The sequence below is a fragment of the Exophiala spinifera genome (genome assembly GCF_000836115.1).
Source record: "Exophiala spinifera strain CBS 89968 unplaced genomic scaffold supercont1.9, whole genome shotgun sequence".
Lineage (NCBI taxonomy): Eukaryota > Fungi > Ascomycota > Eurotiomycetes > Chaetothyriales > Herpotrichiellaceae > Exophiala > Exophiala spinifera.
In genome coordinates this window covers 1,181,457-1,201,407 of record NW_015622521.1, presented here as the reverse complement: position 1 = coordinate 1,201,407, position 19,951 = coordinate 1,181,457, and the positions used below count along the sequence as shown (strand labels likewise).

The 19,951-nt window shown below is 51.1% G+C and overlaps 10 protein-coding genes across 10 annotated transcripts; 4 read left to right on the top strand and 6 right to left on the bottom strand.

Annotated features, from left to right (window-relative positions):
- Positions 1–469: 469 nt before the first annotated feature.
- On the bottom strand, positions 470–1,391 carry PV08_11457 (uncharacterized protein; the record flags this gene model as incomplete). Its single annotated transcript, XM_016385765.1, has 3 exons — positions 470–943; positions 995–1,050; positions 1,106–1,391. 3 exons carry the CDS (start codon positions 1,389–1,391, stop codon positions 470–472), a joined length of 816 nt encoding a protein of 271 aa, XP_016230709.1.
- A 1,540-nt stretch (positions 1,392–2,931) lies between these two features.
- PV08_11456 (uncharacterized protein) lies at positions 2,932–3,539 on the top strand (the record flags this gene model as incomplete). The annotated part of the gene is made up of 2 exons (XM_016385764.1): positions 2,932–2,998; positions 3,052–3,539. 2 exons carry the CDS (start codon positions 2,932–2,934, stop codon positions 3,537–3,539), a joined length of 555 nt encoding a protein of 184 aa, XP_016230708.1.
- A 1,259-nt stretch (positions 3,540–4,798) lies between these two features.
- Positions 4,799–6,003, bottom strand: PV08_11455 (uncharacterized protein; the record flags this gene model as incomplete). Its single annotated transcript, XM_016385763.1, has 3 exons — positions 4,799–5,566; positions 5,626–5,872; positions 5,933–6,003. 3 exons carry the CDS (start codon positions 6,001–6,003, stop codon positions 4,799–4,801), a joined length of 1,086 nt encoding a protein of 361 aa, XP_016230707.1.
- A 713-nt stretch (positions 6,004–6,716) lies between these two features.
- PV08_11454 (uncharacterized protein) lies at positions 6,717–7,034 on the bottom strand (the record flags this gene model as incomplete). Its single annotated transcript, XM_016385762.1, has 3 exons — positions 6,717–6,811; positions 6,865–6,954; positions 7,013–7,034. The coding sequence occupies 3 exons, from the start codon at positions 7,032–7,034 to the stop codon at positions 6,717–6,719; spliced, it is 207 nt and encodes a 68-aa protein (XP_016230706.1).
- A 372-nt stretch (positions 7,035–7,406) lies between these two features.
- Positions 7,407–9,173, top strand: PV08_11453 (uncharacterized protein; the record flags this gene model as incomplete). The annotated part of the gene is made up of 2 exons (XM_016385761.1): positions 7,407–7,509; positions 7,561–9,173. 2 exons carry the CDS (start codon positions 7,407–7,409, stop codon positions 9,171–9,173), a joined length of 1,716 nt encoding a protein of 571 aa, XP_016230705.1.
- A 145-nt stretch (positions 9,174–9,318) lies between these two features.
- Positions 9,319–10,077, bottom strand: PV08_11452 (uncharacterized protein; the record flags this gene model as incomplete). Its single annotated transcript, XM_016385760.1, has 2 exons — positions 9,319–9,481; positions 9,542–10,077. 2 exons carry the CDS (start codon positions 10,075–10,077, stop codon positions 9,319–9,321), a joined length of 699 nt encoding a protein of 232 aa, XP_016230704.1.
- A 945-nt stretch (positions 10,078–11,022) lies between these two features.
- Positions 11,023–11,999, top strand: PV08_11451 (uncharacterized protein; the record flags this gene model as incomplete). The annotated part of the gene is made up of 3 exons (XM_016385759.1): positions 11,023–11,425; positions 11,483–11,690; positions 11,750–11,999. The coding sequence occupies 3 exons, from the start codon at positions 11,023–11,025 to the stop codon at positions 11,997–11,999; spliced, it is 861 nt and encodes a 286-aa protein (XP_016230703.1).
- A 480-nt stretch (positions 12,000–12,479) lies between these two features.
- On the top strand, positions 12,480–14,777 carry PV08_11450 (uncharacterized protein; the record flags this gene model as incomplete). Its single annotated transcript, XM_016385758.1, has 2 exons — positions 12,480–13,299; positions 13,348–14,777. The coding sequence occupies 2 exons, from the start codon at positions 12,480–12,482 to the stop codon at positions 14,775–14,777; spliced, it is 2,250 nt and encodes a 749-aa protein (XP_016230702.1).
- Positions 14,778–14,922: 145 nt separating this feature from the next.
- Positions 14,923–17,240, bottom strand: PV08_11449 (uncharacterized protein; the record flags this gene model as incomplete). The annotated part of the gene is made up of 8 exons (XM_016385757.1): positions 14,923–15,390; positions 15,577–15,919; positions 15,990–16,147; positions 16,207–16,361; positions 16,433–16,577; positions 16,633–16,743; positions 16,799–17,040; positions 17,135–17,240. The coding sequence occupies 8 exons, from the start codon at positions 17,238–17,240 to the stop codon at positions 14,923–14,925; spliced, it is 1,728 nt and encodes a 575-aa protein (XP_016230701.1).
- Positions 17,241–17,551: 311 nt separating this feature from the next.
- On the bottom strand, positions 17,552–19,526 carry PV08_11448 (uncharacterized protein; the record flags this gene model as incomplete). Its single annotated transcript, XM_016385756.1, has 5 exons — positions 17,552–18,691; positions 18,767–18,868; positions 18,918–18,962; positions 19,008–19,217; positions 19,266–19,526. 5 exons carry the CDS (start codon positions 19,524–19,526, stop codon positions 17,552–17,554), a joined length of 1,758 nt encoding a protein of 585 aa, XP_016230700.1.
- Positions 19,527–19,951: the final 425 nt, after the last annotated feature.

Below are 19,951 nucleotides of genomic sequence, written 5' to 3'. Positions count from 1 at the left end.
GTCCCCCCAGTCTACCTAATGTCAGTGGTCCCTTGGCTGCTCCCCACTACTGACACGGGATCCCATTTCCCTCGCTGCACGACTTGTAGGAAATCTGCGCGTAATGATAAGACCACCACGGCTGCACACTCGGACCGTGGGCTCGAACAATACAAGATTTCCATGACGACGTGCTTTTCGGTTCTGATTACTTATCACCACTGGACAGCGCTACTGGACAGCTGCATTAGGGACTCTTTGCCTCTTCATACAACACCTGCTTCCCTGTGCCTCAACAACAATAAATAATAACCATTGCCACCGTCAACCATATCTCCGTCTGAAGAGAAGTCTCCGGCATCTTCTGTGACACATACCCATTCACCCGCACCCCCGCGATCGCGCATGTGGTTGAACCTGACAAATATTGTCTTCTTCCAACCTTGTATTATCACGACCGGTCTCCCCGGCTCGTTTGTCATGGGTTTTTTCAGAGGCAAAGATAAGTGACGAGACTCAGCATCGCCCAGTAACAGTTCCCTCGCCGACAATCGGCTCGTGGAACCCCATTGGTGACGGATACCGTGACATGAGACTGAGAAGGGACGACAGTGGCTGTGCCAGTATTGCTTGGGGTACCACTAGTCGTGGCATTAGCTACCAAGGTACTGATGTTCATAGCAAACGTCGGTGCTGATGAGCTAAGTGAGAGGTAGCTGCCCACCAAGCTTGCCGGGATAGCTGGACCAATTCCAGTACTTGTCCATGGTGTCGGCGTCGCCAAAGTCCTCGTGTTGGCCTCAGACGTGGTTTGTCTCTGGTACATATTTCCCATATTTCCATTCGCAAGCTCATAGTTACCGGTGATCAGATTTGCATGATCTCCTTCTGGGGTTGTGTAGTTGCCGGTCGTGATTGAACCGTAGGCGCCATCAGCAAAGAAGAAATTCGTGGTGAAACGGTCCTGAAGAAACATCATCAGCTTGTTGGAGAAGGCTCTGGACATAAGAATTACCCAACAACATGGGGTGTGATAGCCGGTCACAAGAAGGCATTGTGTTGTGGCAGCACCTATTCCTTGTTAGTGGCTAGCCTGCAAATACCTACGCTCTCCTGGACTTCTCACAGCAGAGCGTAAGTGGCATTTGGCTCGCCCGGCGTGCTGGCTCCTGTGGAGCAGGGGAGTCACTGGCCTGGTCTGTGTTTCCCAGGGCATCAATCGTCTCCAGAAGATTGAGGTAAAGCGAAGCAAGGCCTGGTCCGACGGGAGGGATGTCCTTCGAGGAAGCACCATTGGGCGCACAAAGCGTGTAGCTTGAGCCACACAACTGGCGTGAACTGATGGCAGAGGCACAGAGAGAAAAATTCATCAGTGAGAGAATGATGACGCAGATCAGCGGAAGGGAATTCATTTTGCGTGATCGACACTCTCAGAATCAGGTTTGTTGCTCACGGTCAGCTGGAGGATTGAAGTACGACAACAACAAGAGCGTGAAAGATCATCAATGGATGTTTGAGCAAGTGTTGAGCAGGACAAATGTTGTGTATTGCCGGTAGCATCGTGTTGGAAAGAGGAGGAGCGGGACCTGCGCGCTTTCGGTGGGAAGGAGCAGCTTGAAGTTTCGCCTCTATACAATCCAAATTTTTCCGTCATCGTAGCTTTTGCCTTGGTTCCAAGTTCCAACTTTAAAAGCGTCAATTCAAAAGATTCTCTCTCTTCCTGATGCTTGCCTTCGTGATGGATGCAGCAAAGACAGTTCGGGAGTGCGATCGACAAGCAAAGACCATGCTGCCCCAGCAATGTTGGCAGACAGGCGGAGTGTTTCGTCAAAAGAAGCTCGAGAACACTATCCAGTATTGGGGGCCGTGCCATGCAGCCGGGTATGCCCCTGGCGCCGTGATGGACCAATAGGCGGGCTTGCTGGAGCCCATGCCAGCATGATCCTATACGAAACCCACTGCGCAGATTCGGTGCACCTCTTGACTTGAAAAGTGAGCCAACAGAGACAAGCAACCTTCCGTGCCCAATGTCTTGTGTCAACTGTCTCTCGACTCTGCTGGTGGAGACTGCCATTACTACCAGCGTCCGAACCACAGCTCGTCGGGAAGCCACAAATCGATCAGTGCTGAGAGCGATAAAAACCAGGAAACCCTACCCCTTTCATGTCGTGATGAAGATCGCGGAAATGCAATGTCACGAAGGTATTGCATTATGTGCAAACGCACTGGTGGTTTTCGACTTCGTCACTGTCCAGGTCCCTGGGAGTGGCGCGTCTCATCCGTCCAGCCGAGCCCATGCCGTTGAAACTCAACGGGCGTCCACGAGATCAAACCCGGAGCACGAGGTACAGACCAGTCAATCACACCAGATGCAAAGTCACCGTACGAGTACTCCGTACAGGCTTCAATAAGGCAGGTACGTCCCCTAGCTGGGGTCTCCCGCTCGGACTGTTTTCGTTTCCTTGACGTCTGGGGATCCAGCGCTCCACCTCTGTCGATCATGACTACTGTAGTATACACAACCCCTGTTTATGTTCGCAGATCCGGCCGTATTGGGACCTCTAAGATTGAGCCAGTCAATCACCTGAGCAAGAGATGGATTAGACACCTGTTGATCGTCAATTTACCATTGCTCAGTTTCAAGGGTTACCAGCTTCTCCATATGATTACAATGATAATCAGGTTGTGCACGGTAACCTCTGAGAGCATAGGTTTGATTAACATATCGGTGGTCTGTTCTGCACTCAGGACCTTGTCAAAGGAAAGCATTGGGATTCCCTTGGAGGTCCGCGCGCCTCGAGGTGTATAAAAACCAGGTCTGCTCCCCTGGTCTGTCTGTCCATTATCCATCCTCCTCAGCAGTCCCTTGTTCCAGTTCATCTTCAAGACAAAGCACTCTCGCTTCAATATCTTTGAAAGAAAGTCTACCAGACATCTGATCAATCAGCCAACATGCGTCCATCAGCTGTTCTCGCATCTCTGCTCCTAGCTGTCTGCGCTTCAGCTATCCCTTTCAACAGTATGCTTCTGACTACACCCACCGAGGGTGAAGGTGCGCTAACGAAGACACAGATGCCGAGCGCAACACGGCTCTGGAGGCGGTAAAGCGTGACATCGCGAACGTGGAGAGCGGCCTGGTTGAGAAGCGTCAACCTGTTGATTTGGGCTCCCTCACCGGCCTTGTCACTGGCCTTGTCAACAGCTTGGTCAGCATTCTTTCCGGCCTTACCAGCACGCTCTCAGGTCTTGTCAAACAAATTGAGAGCGCTGCTGGTGGCGTTGGCGACGTCACGGGGACCCTTGAGACGGTCAAGTCCACTCTCTCAAGCACCCTGTCCCAGGTGAACAGCGCCTCCAGTGGTGTCGACCCGTCTAGCCTCACGGGTTCTGTTCCAGACCTGAACAGTGCCATCGCTGAGGTCGAAACACTCATCGCCAGCCTTGGCGTTCTCGGTGGCACCTCTGCCGTCACAAGCCTCGTTTCCCAAATTACCTCCATCGCCAACGATCTCCTCAAGGTCCTGAAGGGTCTTCTGAGTGAAGCCACCTCGGCAGCCTAAATGTCTCGGTTTCACAGATGGCCTGGTGGTCTTCATGTAAGGCCAGGAATCCGGGAACTTGGTGTTGGAATCGAGAATTCTGAGAGCCTATCATGCCAGTGGGAGGAGGTTCTGCGGATGTCTGACAATGGACCTGGAATATCGCAATCGACATTACAAGAGAGTGGTATGGGGGCTTGACTGATTCCGTGTTGGAAAGGAACCAAAATGGCGGGAAACTTGTAATAGTGCACTTCAATAAAAAAAATGTCGCTCGTTAAGATGGCGGTTTCACATTATTCGTGTTTTGCGTGGTTTCTTCACCTGGACGTAACATTTTCAGGCTTGGGAGGTTCTAATACGAAGTAGACTGGCCGGTGGTGGACGTTTAACGTGTTATTGTACCTCGTACCTGGTAGGATGTGAAGCAGGCATATGCTTGATGATCACAATTTCATATGGGAAATGTTCCGTAGATGATTCATAGTCCTAAGACAAACGAGGGACGTGGGACGAGGGACAAGTTACACAAGACGACCCGACCGAGCATGGCGCCGGGAAAACGCAATCAATCTCGTTCTGAAGTTCAAGGCAACGTACGGAGTTATTCGTGCAGTGAGTGATCAAATGATCTATCTCAGATCTGATCGTAATTGTATAGTTTTCCCCGCGATTCCGTTTGTGAAGAAAATTATATTCTCCGTATCCACACACATCCAAGGCTACACAATAGACACAAACTCAATAAACATTCCCGCGGTTCCACAGTGTACGTACAATATATAGCATGCCTACCTTGGTTTATTCAAGGGCACCGTTTCAACGACTCATACTCGTCCCGCAAGCAGTAAGATATCGTTTCTCGTGCTCGGTCGGTTGTTCTAAACGGTGTTGAAAATCACCAGGAAGATTCCATACCGAAACATGACTAAAAACTGTTTCGCACGCGGTAAATGGTCAAGAAGAAGAAAAGAAGAAGGAAAGAAGAAAGAAAGAAGAAAGAAAGAAAGGAGAAGAGAAGACAGAGAAGTAGTATCATTCTGTTTCAGTCCACTGCCTTTCCGCCGGCCGCTACGAACAACAGCACTCCTCTGCTCGGAAATGCTAATTGCTGAAATAACATTGACTCATTCCCGCGAAGGTTCCTCGCTCACTCACTTCCCAGCTCGACAGGAGACCTCAGGTGCACTATCAGTTATCGGCCAGGTCGGTCACCGACAAGATGATTTATTCCTCTTCCATCGAGCCTGGCGGACAAGCGGTAGTCGTCGGGCACCGGTTCACCAAGTCGAAGCCTGGTGCTCAATGACTTCGTCTGCCCACTCTCTGCCTCCAGTGCTCTCGACGTCCCAGTTGTCGGTCTTGGCATTGCCGTTTTCATGTGCTTGGCCGTGGCCGGGGTCGAAGATGTTCTCTTTCTTGATATTGGCGCTGCTGTTCAGAGAGATACCAGAGTCGAAGCCGAACTCGCCATTCTCGGGCCCGGCAGAAGGGACGTCCCATGCACCGGGAGCGGCGGAACCTGGGTTGTCCTCGAAGATGTCACCGGTGTCAAAACCGCCTCCCTCGCCGCTTCCAGCAGGTGTCTTTCCGATGCCAATAGTATCCCAGCCCTTGAAATCCTCAGGGTCGTTGCTGACGTTGGGGTCTTTTCTGGCCTTCTTCTTTTCCTCCCACTTCTTCTTCACCTCGGCCTCGTTGCGCTCGCACCAGTCATGGAGGTCGCCGTCGAGCTTGGGAATGCGAGATCTCAATTCTTCGAGGGTGTCCAGTTCTTCTGGGGTATCTTCTTCGTTGAGGACAGAATTCCACCATGCCCAGAAGACACTGGCTGCGGCCACTTCGCGAAGAGAGTCCTTGCAGTTGTTCAGCGCGGGGGACGTGTAGAACCATTCGACTTCCTTCCAGCTCATGAGGACCTTGCGCGCAATGCCTTGCATACGTTTCGTGAGGCCTTCGGCAAGATCACGAGCAGGAACGCCCAGGTAGGTGGCTGCAATGATGACGTTGGCGTACCGTGAGAGAAGCTCAGGAGTGTCAGCTTCGAGCTGTCCGAGGCATAGATAGATTAGCGAGGGCGTTCTGCAGACTGCATCTCTGAACTCACTTCTCTGTACTTGACAATGCTCTGCTCCGAGACGCACTGATTGATCCAAGCTACGGTTTCCTTCAGACCAGTGAGATCAATACCCGTGACAATGAACGATTTGCGGCTGTTGTCGTCCATGAAGTCGTGGCGGATGCGATCGCAGAAGATCATGGCTGCGTCGCGAGAGAAATTGCCGTCGACAAGCTGCAGGGGAGAACCCTTCCCGGTTCTATAGAAGATCGCAATGGTGGGATTGGGCTTGATACTGCGAGATTTTGGTCAGCAGACTGTTATACGAACGGGCCAGCCAGAGACGATGCCTTACTCCGAGAGTTTCGCAGGAGGAATGCGCGGGCCACGATCTTCACGAGGTCGAGGAGGGCTGTTGTCTTCCATGATGACTGAGTCCAACTGATCGAAGTCTCAGGTCTTCCAGGCAAGGAGAGACTTGGAGAGGACTGAGTTGACGGGATGACTTTGGGAGATGGAAGCGTTGTGGGAGCTTTCAAAGTCCGCATCAATGATAAAATGCTCTTGATAAATTCAAGCAGACGATGGTGTCTCTTGGGTTCACATGTGCCATTAGCCACGTCAGGGACACATGGTGCATGAATGAAGGTACCTACGGAAGACGTGGAAACTGGCTGTGTTGTGAATCAACGTGCACACTTCTTTCTTACCAGGGCCGGAAACCTGATCTGCTCACACAAACACAATCCACAACACCGGCAACTTGCATGGACGGTGAGTCTTTGCCACCAAATCGCAACCATGTCCGTTCAAGTTCCTTCCACACTGCTCCCTCAAAACCCGGATGGTCTCAATTCAAAGCCGCAAGCCTCACAGAAGGGACGAAAACATATCCCTCTTCTAGCGTTCGCAAGATTATGACGCGTAAACTCCCTGCTGGCGATCTAGTTCCCTGGGCCTGCTCTTACCGGCAAACAACAAAAGCAAAAGATCAGGTTGGAATGTGAAGTATTCATGTATTATGGCGACGCTCATGTCTTGCAAGTACAAGAATCAGGAAGCAGACCAAATACTCCTCCAGTGCGCCTTGCTCATAATCTCATCTCTACTGGTATCTTGTATCATCATCGTCCATCGTCTTATTTCTTTCCACTCTTCTTGATCCCTTGCTGACCAGCGTTTAAAGGTCCCTTGCCTTTTGCCTTGTCGGCCATTTCTTTCCGGGCTTTGGCATCTGCAGAAAACGGTCAGATACCCGGTCAGCCAAACATACCCAGATTGACGCACCCGCTGCTTGCTTGGCCTTGAAGGCTAATTCGTCTTCATCGAGATCCTTCTTTTCTTTTTTGGGGGCCTTAAGAGGCTTGACTTTTCCGCCTGGTCGAAGGTTAGGTTGGAGGATCACACACCGGATAAGACTATGGCAATGACAAACCTTCTCGACTTTGGCCACCCATGTTGGTAGTGTGTTCTTGGAATCGCTTGAGGGTTGAGCAGAGGTGGAAAGGAAGGGTAGTTGGGCGCAATAGCAGTTGGCAGATGAGACTTCGAACTTCGAATACTTTTGACCGCTGGAGTCTCGATCGCAGTCCGCCAGTGGCGCAGCCAGAGACTTGGCAGTCATCGTACTCGTACTCGTATTCGTACTCACCGTCACCGCCAAAGACTCTTATGTAATCACTTACGCCCTCGATCACTTCAATGTTTCCTTCTTACAGGATGTCGCGGAAAGATGACAAATATCTTCTTTCATGACCTTTGGTAGAAGCTGACAAGTGCTTGAGGGAGATTACCATGGATCAATCTTTCCACTAAGGAGGCTATTCATCATGGAACATAGTCGGGTTGGTCCTCAGGGCCCCAGCGCGAAAAGAAGCTTCAATGGCTGCTGGACGTGCAGACTGCGCCGAAAAAAGTGTGATGAGAACCCTGGTATATGTCAAGCCTGTTCAGCATTGCATATAACATGCCACTACGCTCCAGATAAACCGGAATGGATGGATGGCGGTCTGAGACAAACAAAGATGGCTCAGCAAATCAAGCGCGAGGTCAAGGACAACGCTCACCTCCGGTCTGCGCAGCGTTCTACTCATCTTCCTGGAGGCTATTCTTCGTTCGCAGACTCTGCCCTTGAAAGTGTCGAAGACAATGCCGAACTTCTCAATGGAATGCAGTTGCACGACACCGGTTCAACGGACTCGCCGCTGCGCAATCTTGACTGCACAGCTGCCCACGCCAACACACCGAGCACAGCAACATTTGAACGATCTGATACGGTTCTTCTCATGTTCTACCTCGACTACCTGTTCCCCTTCCTGTTTCCCTTCTATCGCCCTTCTCCTCTACAAGGCGGCAGGGCTTGGATCTTGGAAATGATGATAAGCCGCCCAGTGGTCCGGCAAGCCACACTGTGTCAAAGCTCGTATTTTCTGTCCCGTGCTCACGAGGCCGCCAACCAGTCCGTGGACTGGGACACAGTACTGACACGTACGAGGGATGCTTTTGAAGTGCTGAGACAGTCGCTGCAGCTTATGAGTGGCTCTGACATCTCTGAACATCTGCACGGGGCTGTGCGAGTCATGGCAAGTATCATGCAGGTGCAACGTTTTGAAATTGCACTATTGAGTTTTGAAAATTGTAGAGCGCATCTGACTGCGGCATTGTCACTTTTCAAGCAGCTTCTTGATACCGAGAGCATCAATGGAATAGATGCAGTCAGGTCAAACTTTGAAGCATTCATGAACAAACTGGGACCATCAACATGGGTCCTGCCTGCCCAATGTATTCAGGTCCCGAGCGCTGAGCAGTCTGCTTTTCGCTTCTCATCTAGCCTCTTGCTCTTGGACGATATCATCGCGAGTACGGCTCTCCAGGAGGAGCCTGCACTTTACGCTTTTCATCAAAGCCTTCTGACCTCTAACGACGGGCTCGAGCCACTGATCCAGCTCGACACTGCCATTGGATGCCAGAATTGGGTGTTCCTGGAGATCGGCAAGGTTGCGGCCCTAGACGCTTGGAAAACCCAATGTAAGAAGAACGGTAACCTGGATGTTATCGAACTGGTCCACAGGGCTACAGTGATCAAAGAATGTTTGATGTCGCACCTGAGAGAGCTGGAACGAAACTCAAGGAACATGCAGGGAGGAGGCAACGATCTGATGGACATCTTCACCGTTGACTGCCACCACCCCTTCAAGCCACCACCAAGCCAGACGTCCTTGATCACGCGCGTGTGGGCTCATGCTGCGCTGGTGTATCTATTCACCGTCGTGTCAGGATGGCAGCCAGCCAGTGATGACATTCGATATCACGTTTGCAGTTCAATTGAGCTGCTAACATATCACATGCCGTCGCCAACATTGCTGCGTACCATGGTATGGCCATTCTGCGTGACGGGTTGCCTAGCGGAGCCAGCACAAGAGTCTCAATTGCGTGGCATAGTTGAGTGTCTTAGGCCGCCCTCGCTTTTTGGTACTGTACGAAAGGCATTTGAGATCATGGAAAGTGTCTGGCGCAAAAGAGCAACCGATGATATGGTAAATTTTGATCTTGCTACATGCCTCAGATATGGCGGTGAACTCGTGATATTGGTTTAGATGAACAGCCAGAAAATTCATCCTCAACTTCTCCAGAACTGCTCCATCCTATAGAGTCAAACATGATATCAGGCTGATTCTATGGCATTGACTCCGATATGTTGTGAATACTTGTCCGTGGAGATGCTTGTGGATCCGGGACAATCTACTTGAACTGGACGTAACCTTTATCCTTGACAAAGGTTGTAAGCCAGGGAACGTTGTCTGGGTGGCTGGCTAGCTGTGCATAGAAGTCTGCATGGGCCGGGCCGTCGAGCTCCTGCCCCTTCACCTTGCCATCCTCGAAACGCTCATCAGTGTAAAAGAAGCTGATCACACAAACTGTCAGAGTCGAGACGATCCTGTCATGACCTGTGGAAATTACTCACCGGATGCCTTGTGAAGAGTACAAAGCGTCTGCAGTACCTAGCCAGTACGCCGAAGCTGACTTGCCGACGCCTAGATCCACCATGAGGGGTACGGGGATGACTGTGGTGTTCAGGCCATTGCCGGTATATATGAAGGTCTTTTTGGTGCCCTTGGGAAGTGTCGCCCAAGCAGACACGGCCTGTTGCGCGGCGACCCAAGGGCTGACCGTGTTGATGTTCAGATCCTTGGTCACTGTCTCTACCGGGATGGAGAAGATATTGTCTTGGACCGGGGGCGGAGTGAGCGCCGCGGCATTGTAAACGACCACGGTCGGCGCGGCCTGAAACTCGGCTTTCACGGCATCGAACAATGCCGGAATCGAAGCGGGATTGGCAAAGTCCGCCTTGAGGGAGAGATATCCATCGCTGTTCTTGGTGCCAGTGCCACCTCTGGAAGCGACAGCAACCTTGTAGCCGCTGCTGAAGAATTTCGCGGCAACAGCAGCACCAACTCTGGGGCCGGAGCCAAGAATGAGAACGACTGGATTGGCTGCCATGGTTGGAATGATTTCTGGATACCTTCGGCGATGCAGGAAGGATGTGTCTGTGCAAGTCTTGAGGAGATGGAAGTTGAACCAGCGCCTGCTCTCGTGGCTTCAAGCAAACATTTATGCCAGAACAGAGTGTGCCTCGTTCCGCTTGTTCACATTGCTGTCCCAGTAATCGACTTCGAGCATTTGTAAGCACTCACGGAGGGCCATCATTCCGAAATGCTGGTAGATGCGTATGTCATCTCGTCCGGCCATATAGATGTATCCACACTCAGGATGTCTAACTAGCTGTTGTCCTGAACAGGCTTGTTGTTTGAAACTTGCGAAGAATGGGTGTGTCGAGCCCCACAAGCCGCGCGCGATGATGTGCCACAAGCGAGGGAAATGCTGGAGAAGCCAGTCGAGCAGGGTCCGGGCTCACCAACCCCAATAGAGCCAGCGCGCGGCAAGAGTTCAGAAAGGAATATCCTGACACTTACCCCTACTGAAGGTTTGTCCTACGACCAATCCATCTCCAGTCACGCAATCCACGACCGGGGTGATGACATTGCGATTCGCCGTGATGGACATCTGTTGGATGGTCAGGCTGGGAATCTGGAGTCACCTCAATTTTCACTATGTGTGAGCATTGTTCCAGGATTGCTTTGACGCGCGGTAAGGCTTTATAATGCGGAATTCTGGATCTTCTCTTGTTGAGCGCTTATGTCAGCTCATTATGGATGAGGCCATACGCTGAGATCCAGAGTACTCAATGCCTCAGTAAAACAATTGCTGGCCGGCTAAACCTTGGGATCAGAGAAGCAAGTCCTGATGCGTTCACGGTAGGTATTGATGTCTTGCTGTGTTTCTCTGTTCAGCTTGTTCATTCCTCTCGTTTGTCCTCCTCTCCAACTTCACATTAGCAGTATCTTGCGCGCCACGATTCAAAGCACTACTTACGTGTTTGGCACCATGGATGACTCACCAGCTAAGAGTGGCACTGTGTCGCGGATGCCAGTCTACTTCTTGGGAATTGGCGGACCCAACTTCATGGAAGATACGGGACACCCTGCCTACTCCCAGTTGGCAAAGGTTGGCCGAGAGATTACAACACTGGTCAAACCGAAAGCGGTGGTTGTCTTCTCTGCACACTGGCAACACAGTCCGACCAAGATTGCAATTAACGTCGCTGAGAAAACCGACCTCATTTACGACTTTTACGGCTTTCCACCCCATTACTATGAATATGACTATCCCAACGAAGGAAGCCCCGTGGTTGCTCAAAAAGTCATTGATGGATTGGCGGCTGCGGGAATCCAAGTCGACCGTGTGAAGCGAGGCCTCGATCATGGCGTCTGGGCTGGATTCATGGTTGGTAGGTACGACGTGGTTTGTATAGCAAGTATGGCTACTGATATACATGCTCGCCCAGCCTTTGATCCGAAGAAGAACCCTTTGGGTGTGCCGATAGTCCAAGTGTCGTTATTGGAAAGTGATGATTGGGAGCAACACTACCGTATCGGACAGGCCTTGGAAAGCCTACGGGACGAAGAGATTCTGATCGTTGGTGCTGGAATGGCAGTCCACAACCTTCGAGACTTTCGGGCCATGAGGGCGAGTGGCAAGACGACGCCGATGCCGTAAGTTGTATCCTGCCGGTAGTACCATACCAACGGTCGTTCTTGTTAATGGGCTTTAGGTTTGCGTTCACCTTTGACGAGGCTCTAAAGGAGGCTGCCACCGCAGAGCCCGAGTGGCGTCAGGGAGCAATGTCGGCTTTGATGAAGCGTCCCGATGCACGGGAGGCACACCCTAGCCTGGAGCATATCCTTCCCATGTATATAAGCGCAGGTGCCGCTGGCTCAGATGTAGGCGAGCAGCTGTGGACTCTCCCTGAGAAGAGTTTGAGCTGGGCACAATATCGTTTTGGGAAGGTTCCTGCGGCATAAGAGGAGTTCTTACGTGGCAAAGCATGGTAATCTGTAGATTCTGGATGCGACCACTGTGACCAGCAGAAGATCCAAGAACTATTAGCTATACTGTAGAACGGAGTACGAGGACTGGATGACTTCGGTAGCACTCCACCGGGGCCCGAAAGCGAGCGACATCGGCATAGCTTCCCTATTCAGCAATTTCTTCTCACTAGCGTCGTCTGCCTGAAGTCTAGATAACCACGTCACCAAGGCTTTTGACGGCTTCTCTCAACGTGGTCTATCAGAGTCTACAGAGTCCAGACGGAGAATATGTGGTGTTTTTGAAGGAGTCGCTTCATTATTTTCAATGGACAGTTGAGAAGGAACTAAGACAGGACGGCACCGGTCGGGCTCTACAACTGCAAAGTCCTTTTCATCGCAGGATCTTTCGCTAACACTTTGATCACTTGAAGACTAGGTGTCAGTCCTTGTCCAGGGCTCGATATCATCCTCATCATGGCATCAAGGTCGTCGAGTCATTCCGACGGCGAGGTTAGCAGCTCAGATTCGGAGGCGAAGGCAAAGATCATACCATCTTCCCACAGTAACAGCAAAGTTGACCGTCATACCAGACCCTTTTCTACCGCCACGCCTAGATCACGTCGATCGCGTTCGAGATCTCCCTACCGAGCTCCTAGGGGCGAGAAACGGCCGCGGGACTACGACTCTCCTACGAACAGGTCCAGACATGATCCGCGAACGTTTTCTGTGAGATACGACGAGGACAGAGGCCACCGCCGGCATATGCCCTACGAAGAAAGAGGCTCTAAGCGTTCCAGAACATATTCGCACAGTCGCAGTAGAAGCAGGTCGCCTTATCGACGTTCGAGGGACAAAGACAGTGACAGGACGAAGTCGAAGAAGGCCGCAGCCGGTTCGGGCAGGGGCGATGCAGAGCCGCGTCCGCACCATCCGGTAGACGCTGGTGAATTGCGATCAAGTAGACAAGGTACACCTTCGACGGACAAGCAACAGCAACACGGCTCAGAATCCGCGACACCTTCCACTCAATCATTGACTGGTGGTCCCGGATCAAGCAGAGATCTACCTAGTGATGCTAATGCTGCAACGCCAGAAGTCGCTGACGAAGCCGAGGAACCAAAGATAGTCGATGAGGCAGCCCTCATTGAGCAACGACGCAGGCGCCGAGAAGCCATCAAGAACAAATACAAAAGCCAGGCTACCCCTCTTCTAGTTCAAGCATTGCATACGGGCGCCGAGGGGAAAATTGGTAGTCCTGCCCCGGAAAGTTACCCTACCACGCCAGGTCGTTCCGGTAAGTTGCTCTCCTCATGGTCTCGTTATCCTCTAACGACTGATCCAGAATCGCCGCCCTCGACTCCTCGATCACCGAAGGAAGTATCAGCGCCGCAGTCTCCTGCCGAACTCAGTTTTGATGCTGACGCTGAAATGAGCAATCCTGCTAGAGGCACGCCGCCTGCTGATGGACCGTCGGCTGCAGACTACGACCCTACGGCGGACATGGAAGAAGAGCGCGCACGCCACGACAAGCGATTGTTCAAGGAGGATGATAAGTCACTTACGAAAGCAGATGAGCAGGCTGTTGAACATACCCAAGGATCAACTGCACCTGCTCCTCAGAAAACTAATGACTTTGATATGTTTGCCGATGAAGATGATGACGATATGTTTGCAGAGGCGCCCATGAAACCAAAGGCAGAGGCGCAGACAGCTCAAGCCCTTGATGTCAATCTCATGGATAACTGGGATGATCCCGAAGGTTATTACATCACAATACTTGGTGAGCTGATTATGGATCGTTACCATGTAACTCAAAACCTCGGTCGGGGAATGTTCTCGTCTGTCGTTCGAGCCACCGACAGGCAGACAGGCAAACCGGTGGCCATTAAGATTGTTCGAAATAACGAGTCTATGAGAAAAGCCGGCATCAAAGAGATTGACATACTCAAGGATATTGCCGCCAACGACCCAGAGGACAAAAAGCATGTCATTCGTCTGGAACGTTCTTTTGATCACAAAGGCCATTTGTGCATGGTTTTTGAAAGCCTTTCCATGAATCTGCGAGAAGTGCTGAAGAAGTTTGGCAGAGATGTCGGCCTCAACATCAAAGCCATTCGAGCATATTCTCAGCAATTGTTCCTGGGATTGAGCTTGTTGAAAAAGTGTCAGTATATCCACGCTGATCTTAAGCCAGACAACATACTCGTCAATGAAGCGAGGAGCACCCTCAAGATCTGTGATCTGGGATCAGCTTCTCCAATTACAGAGAATGCAACGGCACCGTATCTCGTGTCTCGCTTCTATCGAGCCCCAGAAGTCATTCTTGGCATTCCTTACGATTATGGTGTGGACATGTGGTCAATTGGATGCACACTGTTCGAATTGTATACCGGCAAGATTCTGTTCACGGGTCGAAACAACAACGGAATGTTGAAAGCGATCATGGAGTGCCGCGGCAAGTTTCCACATAAATTGTTGCGGAGAGGTGCCTTGACCTATGACTATTTTGACGACCTGCTCAATTTCCGAGCTCAAGAAGTCGACAAGGTAACTGGCCGAACCCTGGTACGTATGATCGACATCAAGCCGAAACCGGTTAAGGACTTGAGATCAAGGTTGATGCCAAAGGACAAACGGATGAGTGAACAAGAGAGGAAGGAACTGGAATTGTTCGTTGATCTATTGGACAAGTGCTTGGACTTGAGACCTGAGAAGCGAATCACTCCAACAGACGCTCTTAAGCATCCCTTCATCTTAAGAGCGAAAGGCTAGAAAAAGGCGACTAGATAGTACAGATTGACATACACAGTGACCCACATCGGTACCTTTATGGAGAGAGTAGAGTCGGGGATGTATACTCTAAGATCCAGAGGTAATGCACTGATATCCACTTCATCAGTATAATTATCAACTTCCATTACCTACCGCAAAGGTACTTCTTCAGAACCAGCTGTACATCATGGGCTGTCGTGTCTGCATCTAAAACCATCAATATATGCTGGTCAGGTCGAACGAGGAGGCCTCCTCCCTCGGGTAACCTTGATGAATCCAGCCACTCTCCCGCACCGGGTCCGACGACTTCAAAGTCGCGCCCGGGCCGAAAGGTCTTGACACCAGGAACGTCCAGATTGCCCAGTAGGGTGAATTTGTCCATGTCGCAGAGGTCAAGGGTACTGTATTGTCGAAGCCGGATGTCTTCCTCGGAGAACTCGTCTATGTACGAGACATCCACCGGCGCGAGAGTCGGGGTCGTCCTTTGAGACTGCGGCAGAAGACGTATCCATGCGTGAGGCAACCTTGCGCCGACGGTAAATTTGGGCACGTACTTTGATGCGTGAGGTGGGATGGATCTGTCGCCGTAGACGTAGCCTATGTGAAGTTCGAGCTATTTAGATGATGATTGGAGCGTTAGTGCTGGATCCCCATTCTACCAGGGTTGTAGGATGTATACAGAGGAGAGGGGTCAGAGTGAGTGACAATGAGAGAAAGGAGACCAAAGGAGAGGGTGGCAGAGAAGAGTTAGAGCGAGTGAAAGTGAGACTGAGAGAGAGAAAAAAACAAAACTACTCACATTATCAAAATGCTCTCTCTGCTCCTCAATGCCTTCATCGATCTCTCTTTTCTTGTCCGGATCACTGAGCGAGGCGTACAGGTTTCGTCTGGCCTGGGCCGTGTCCTGTCCGATACCTAGTGTCTTGAGCAGACCAAAGATTTTTCTCCCGTTCTTCACGCTCTGCATTGAGTTCACAACGGCGACGTGGCGTCTTTCCCCTTCGTACGAGTCGAGGAGGCGCTCGGACGCTTCACCGTTGAGGACTAATGCGATCTTGTACGCGAGGTTGTGCACGTCGCCTAATCCCGAGTTCAAGCCGAGGCCACCGGTCGGTGGGAAAGAGTGTGCTGCGTCGCCGGCCCTGAATTGCCATGTTAGACCGATGCCAGGCACTATGGATGAATCAATACATCAGTAGATGGTCGACTTACAAAAAAACGTTGCCTTGTCTGTACGATCTCGCGACTTTTCGACTGAGCACCCAAGGCCTGTAGCTTAGGATGTCAAAGGAGATGTCTTTGCCGATGGCACTTGTGACTGTTTGACGGCACACATCCTCGTTCCAGCTTTCTACTGGCTGTTTGGTTGCCTGGATGATAGTCAGACACTGCGATGAAGGATCAATCAGAAGGAACTTGAACTGCTCACGTCAAAGTTGCTGATCAGAACTAAATTACCCGAGAGATCGTAGGCGATGATGAATCCTGAAGCCACAGGGTCGAAAATCCAATGCAGCATTCCGACTCGGTCTCCGACGATAGGACGTAAGTTGGCATTGAAATGGATGGTCATCATGGTTTCGTCTTGGCGGAGTAATTCGTCAGTTTGAAGACGTAATATACGCAAAGTTTATATGGTCCAGAGGCTCTCTTACAGGAGTCTTCTCCATCACTCTCGATCTTCAAACATGCGCGCACTTTACTCCTCGCCCCGTCGCATGCGATAACATATTTAGACCTGATCTGAAATTGGTGGCCTGTTGTACGATCCTCCACGGTCGTTGAAACTGCGTGAGAATCCTCGATAACGCGAGTTTAGTCTTGAGGACCTTCCATGGAGCAGCGAGCTTCTTACCTGGCGCAGCGAAACGAATGAAATACCCCGTCGAATTTCGACGTTCGAGTCCTTGGCTAACACATCTGTCATATATTGTTCAAAGGCTGGTTGAGGAATATTGTGAATCATCTATTGTTAGGTCAGTTTTACGTGTGAGGTGAGATGAAGAAGAATAATAGCTCACTTCTGGAGTGTGTTGGAATACTTCGGCGTCCATCCTCTCGTATGGCAGGGCACCGATGGGCTGGCCACTTAGATTCGTGACAAAATTCACCCAATAGGCGTCACGTCTTTGGGTGCCCAACTGACGAATCTTAGCACCATCCAGGCGAGACTGTCGGCATATTTCCAATGATCTTGGAGACAAAGCGTGGGCCTTAGGTGCGCCCAGTCTCTCGGGATATCTCTCGACGACCAGAGATTTGACTGTAACCTGTCAACTCTCGTCACCAGGACGGGGGAAGACTATGACCTCCAAGCCGAGACAGTAGGTGAGCCTGGAAAAGACCAGCAGGCCCACCTCCAACAATGAGAACCGATATATCCAGGCTGTAAGGGTCGTGTTCGTGTCCTGCGAAGGAGTTTGGTCGTTGACCTGGGTTGGTAGTATCGACGGATTCAAGCATCGCGATACCAATGTCGGTAGGCCTGTACTCCGGGAATTTCTATAATTTGAGCCTAATGCAGTTTCTCCAACCAGGAGATAAGAAGCCTTATCGCACAGTTGGGAGCTCCGTACTCCATAGTGCAGGCTGTAATCGTACATCCCATTTATGTTAATGCGAAGTTCGCTGACAGTCAGGGGGCTCGGAGTGGTGGGGAGGAGGTCGGCGGAGAAGACTGTGGAGAATGGGGTGTTTGTGGCGGGGAAGGCAACACACGATGCACTCGCAGGTTGTGGTCTGAGTCTCCCGGTTTAACGGCTCGTCCGTCTCTCTCACCCCAGGCCGCATCTCGAGACGAGTTGTTCCACGACCCTGTGCATATGGGTTGAAACGCCCCATGTCCTTCCGAGATTTTCAAGGAAAGTCAAAAATACATTGACTTCGTAGAGCAGATTCTCCTGTCGTTGGAGACCACTCAGCGTGCCGGTTAGATACTGTCGTACCTGAGTGTCAGAATCGGTTTCAATGTTCTCTGCCACTGTGTCAATGTCCAGAAGTAGTATGCTGTCCCAGCTGCATCGATCTGGCCTGGAAATCGTCGAGATACCACCCAGAAGGAAACCACAGTACAAGATAGCAGCCGAAAACACCGCCATCGGACCATTGATTGTGTGTGCATGACTGGCCGGGATTTCCTGGATAATTTCTCGAATACTGATAGCATGGAGAAGCCCCATGCGTCCTTTGGGACTTCGAAGCCACGATTCCAAGTCAAGTGGAGGCTTTTTCCTGCCACCCACGATCCGTTGTTCAACCTCGTACTCTTGACACAGCTTCCGACAGAACCAGTTGAAATCAATAGCAAAGTCAAGACCAATCGTATGCCATCGGAGGAGTGTCACCCTCTTGTTCATCAGTGACATGGACAAACTCTGCTCAGCAAACAGGTAGAATCTGGCAAGACCTCTTGATATATCCTGTCTCGAAGGGACTCCAATCACATTCGTTCCAGACACAGGGCTCTCTGCCATGAATGACTTGAATCCTTCAAGAGTTACAGAGGCGGTTAACAAGGCCAAAGATGATCCCAGATGTCTCACATGGACATTTTCGGACATTACTGAGCTGAAAAGCTGCGCAAAGGGTGGTCTCTTTTGACTTCTCGCAATCATCTTGTCTCTCCAAGTCTCGGCATCTGTAGCTTCGAAAATGTCGGCTTCGGTTGGCATGGGCAATGAATGAGAAGTGTGGCGTTGACACGTAGGGCCGCCGCTGTACATCGATATTTGGCCGTCAAGCACATAATGACCCAGCAGAGCTCGTAGCTGTGTCTCTCTTGCAGCCCAAACTCTCCACTTGCGCTCAAGGACTTCGTGGCTGTCTAGGAAGTCGAATGCTATTCCCTCTTCTTGATCTTCAAGCTCATACATACCTGCCCAACGTGCCCAGAAGAATCCAAGGCTGTGGAACACCTGTGCCGTAGTTCGAAGTGAGATGTTCTCACAAATTAGCCGACACGCCGATTGATATTAGTACCGGTGACCTACCTCAGACAACATTGCGTAAATCTGCCCCAGAAGTGCTGTAAGCACGAGTTGTATGCCACCGCACGTGTCGTAAGGGCCCCGGTGCTTGATGAGAGTTTGCCACTGGCAATTATATTAGGTACTGAAGGAAGTGGTTGACTGGTAATCCTACCGAGGTTGCAACAGCAGTATGTGCTAGTCGCCACAAAATCTCCCCCTTTGCATGTCAGCAAGTTGATTTGTACCATCGCCAAAGTCCAACCTTGAGCACGTAATCTTTTTTCCCCATGAACAGTGACCCAAGCGCAATGGCGTTCAGCAAAAGCGGATGGGTCCAATCTTTGAAGACGAATGTAGCTGCATGCACGACGGGCATTGACGGGAGGAACTGTTTGAAAAACATATGGAGGCATCCATCTAGGAATACGGTTGTGAAACCGGTAGTTTGCGCCTCAGAGGTGACGTCCGCTGACTGCTCGGATTAGTCCTTGATTCTTCAACCAGCTCTTTCCGTCCCTACCAGAGAATTGATCATCTGTGTCAAGTTTTGCACAGCATGAGTGCCTCGGTGCTGCGTGTTCCCATCAGTTGTAAGCCAAGGCGACAAATGATCCGATTGTGATTCAGTTGGTGCAACAGTCTGAGATGGTAGAGCCTCGAGAGCAGGAAGGTTGGTGAAATCAGCAGACAAGATCGATGTGAGAAGATCCGCAGAGTCTGGCCAATTGAGGGACATTGCTTCGGTAGAATCAAACAGGGATCCATTGTGCATCTCTCGCATGGGCGTATAGGTCGATATCGACGGAACGTGTTCATCTGCCGAGCGTGGCAATGACGAAGAGTCGGCGTGGGCGGCCTCCAGAGTGAGGTCGACACGACGACTGCCGTCTGTGGCCCATCCTTGCTCAGGGCGTCCATGTCGCCTCAAATGGCGAGCTAGGCTGTCGTTTCTGGTGAAACTCCTCGAGCAGACTTCGCAGACAAAAGGGCGAGTCCCAGTATCTAGATATAGTCAGATTGTCTGCCCAAAGTTCTTCGGTCTGAAATACCTACGCGACCTCTCATGCCTCTGCGACGGACGCCCATGACCCACGTCAATATATGAGATGTAGAGGGACCATTTTCTCAAAAGCTGCTTACCATCAGATGTTCGGCTTTTCCAAAGCTCCTGCTACAATGCGAGCAAACATGTCTCTTGGCCGACGT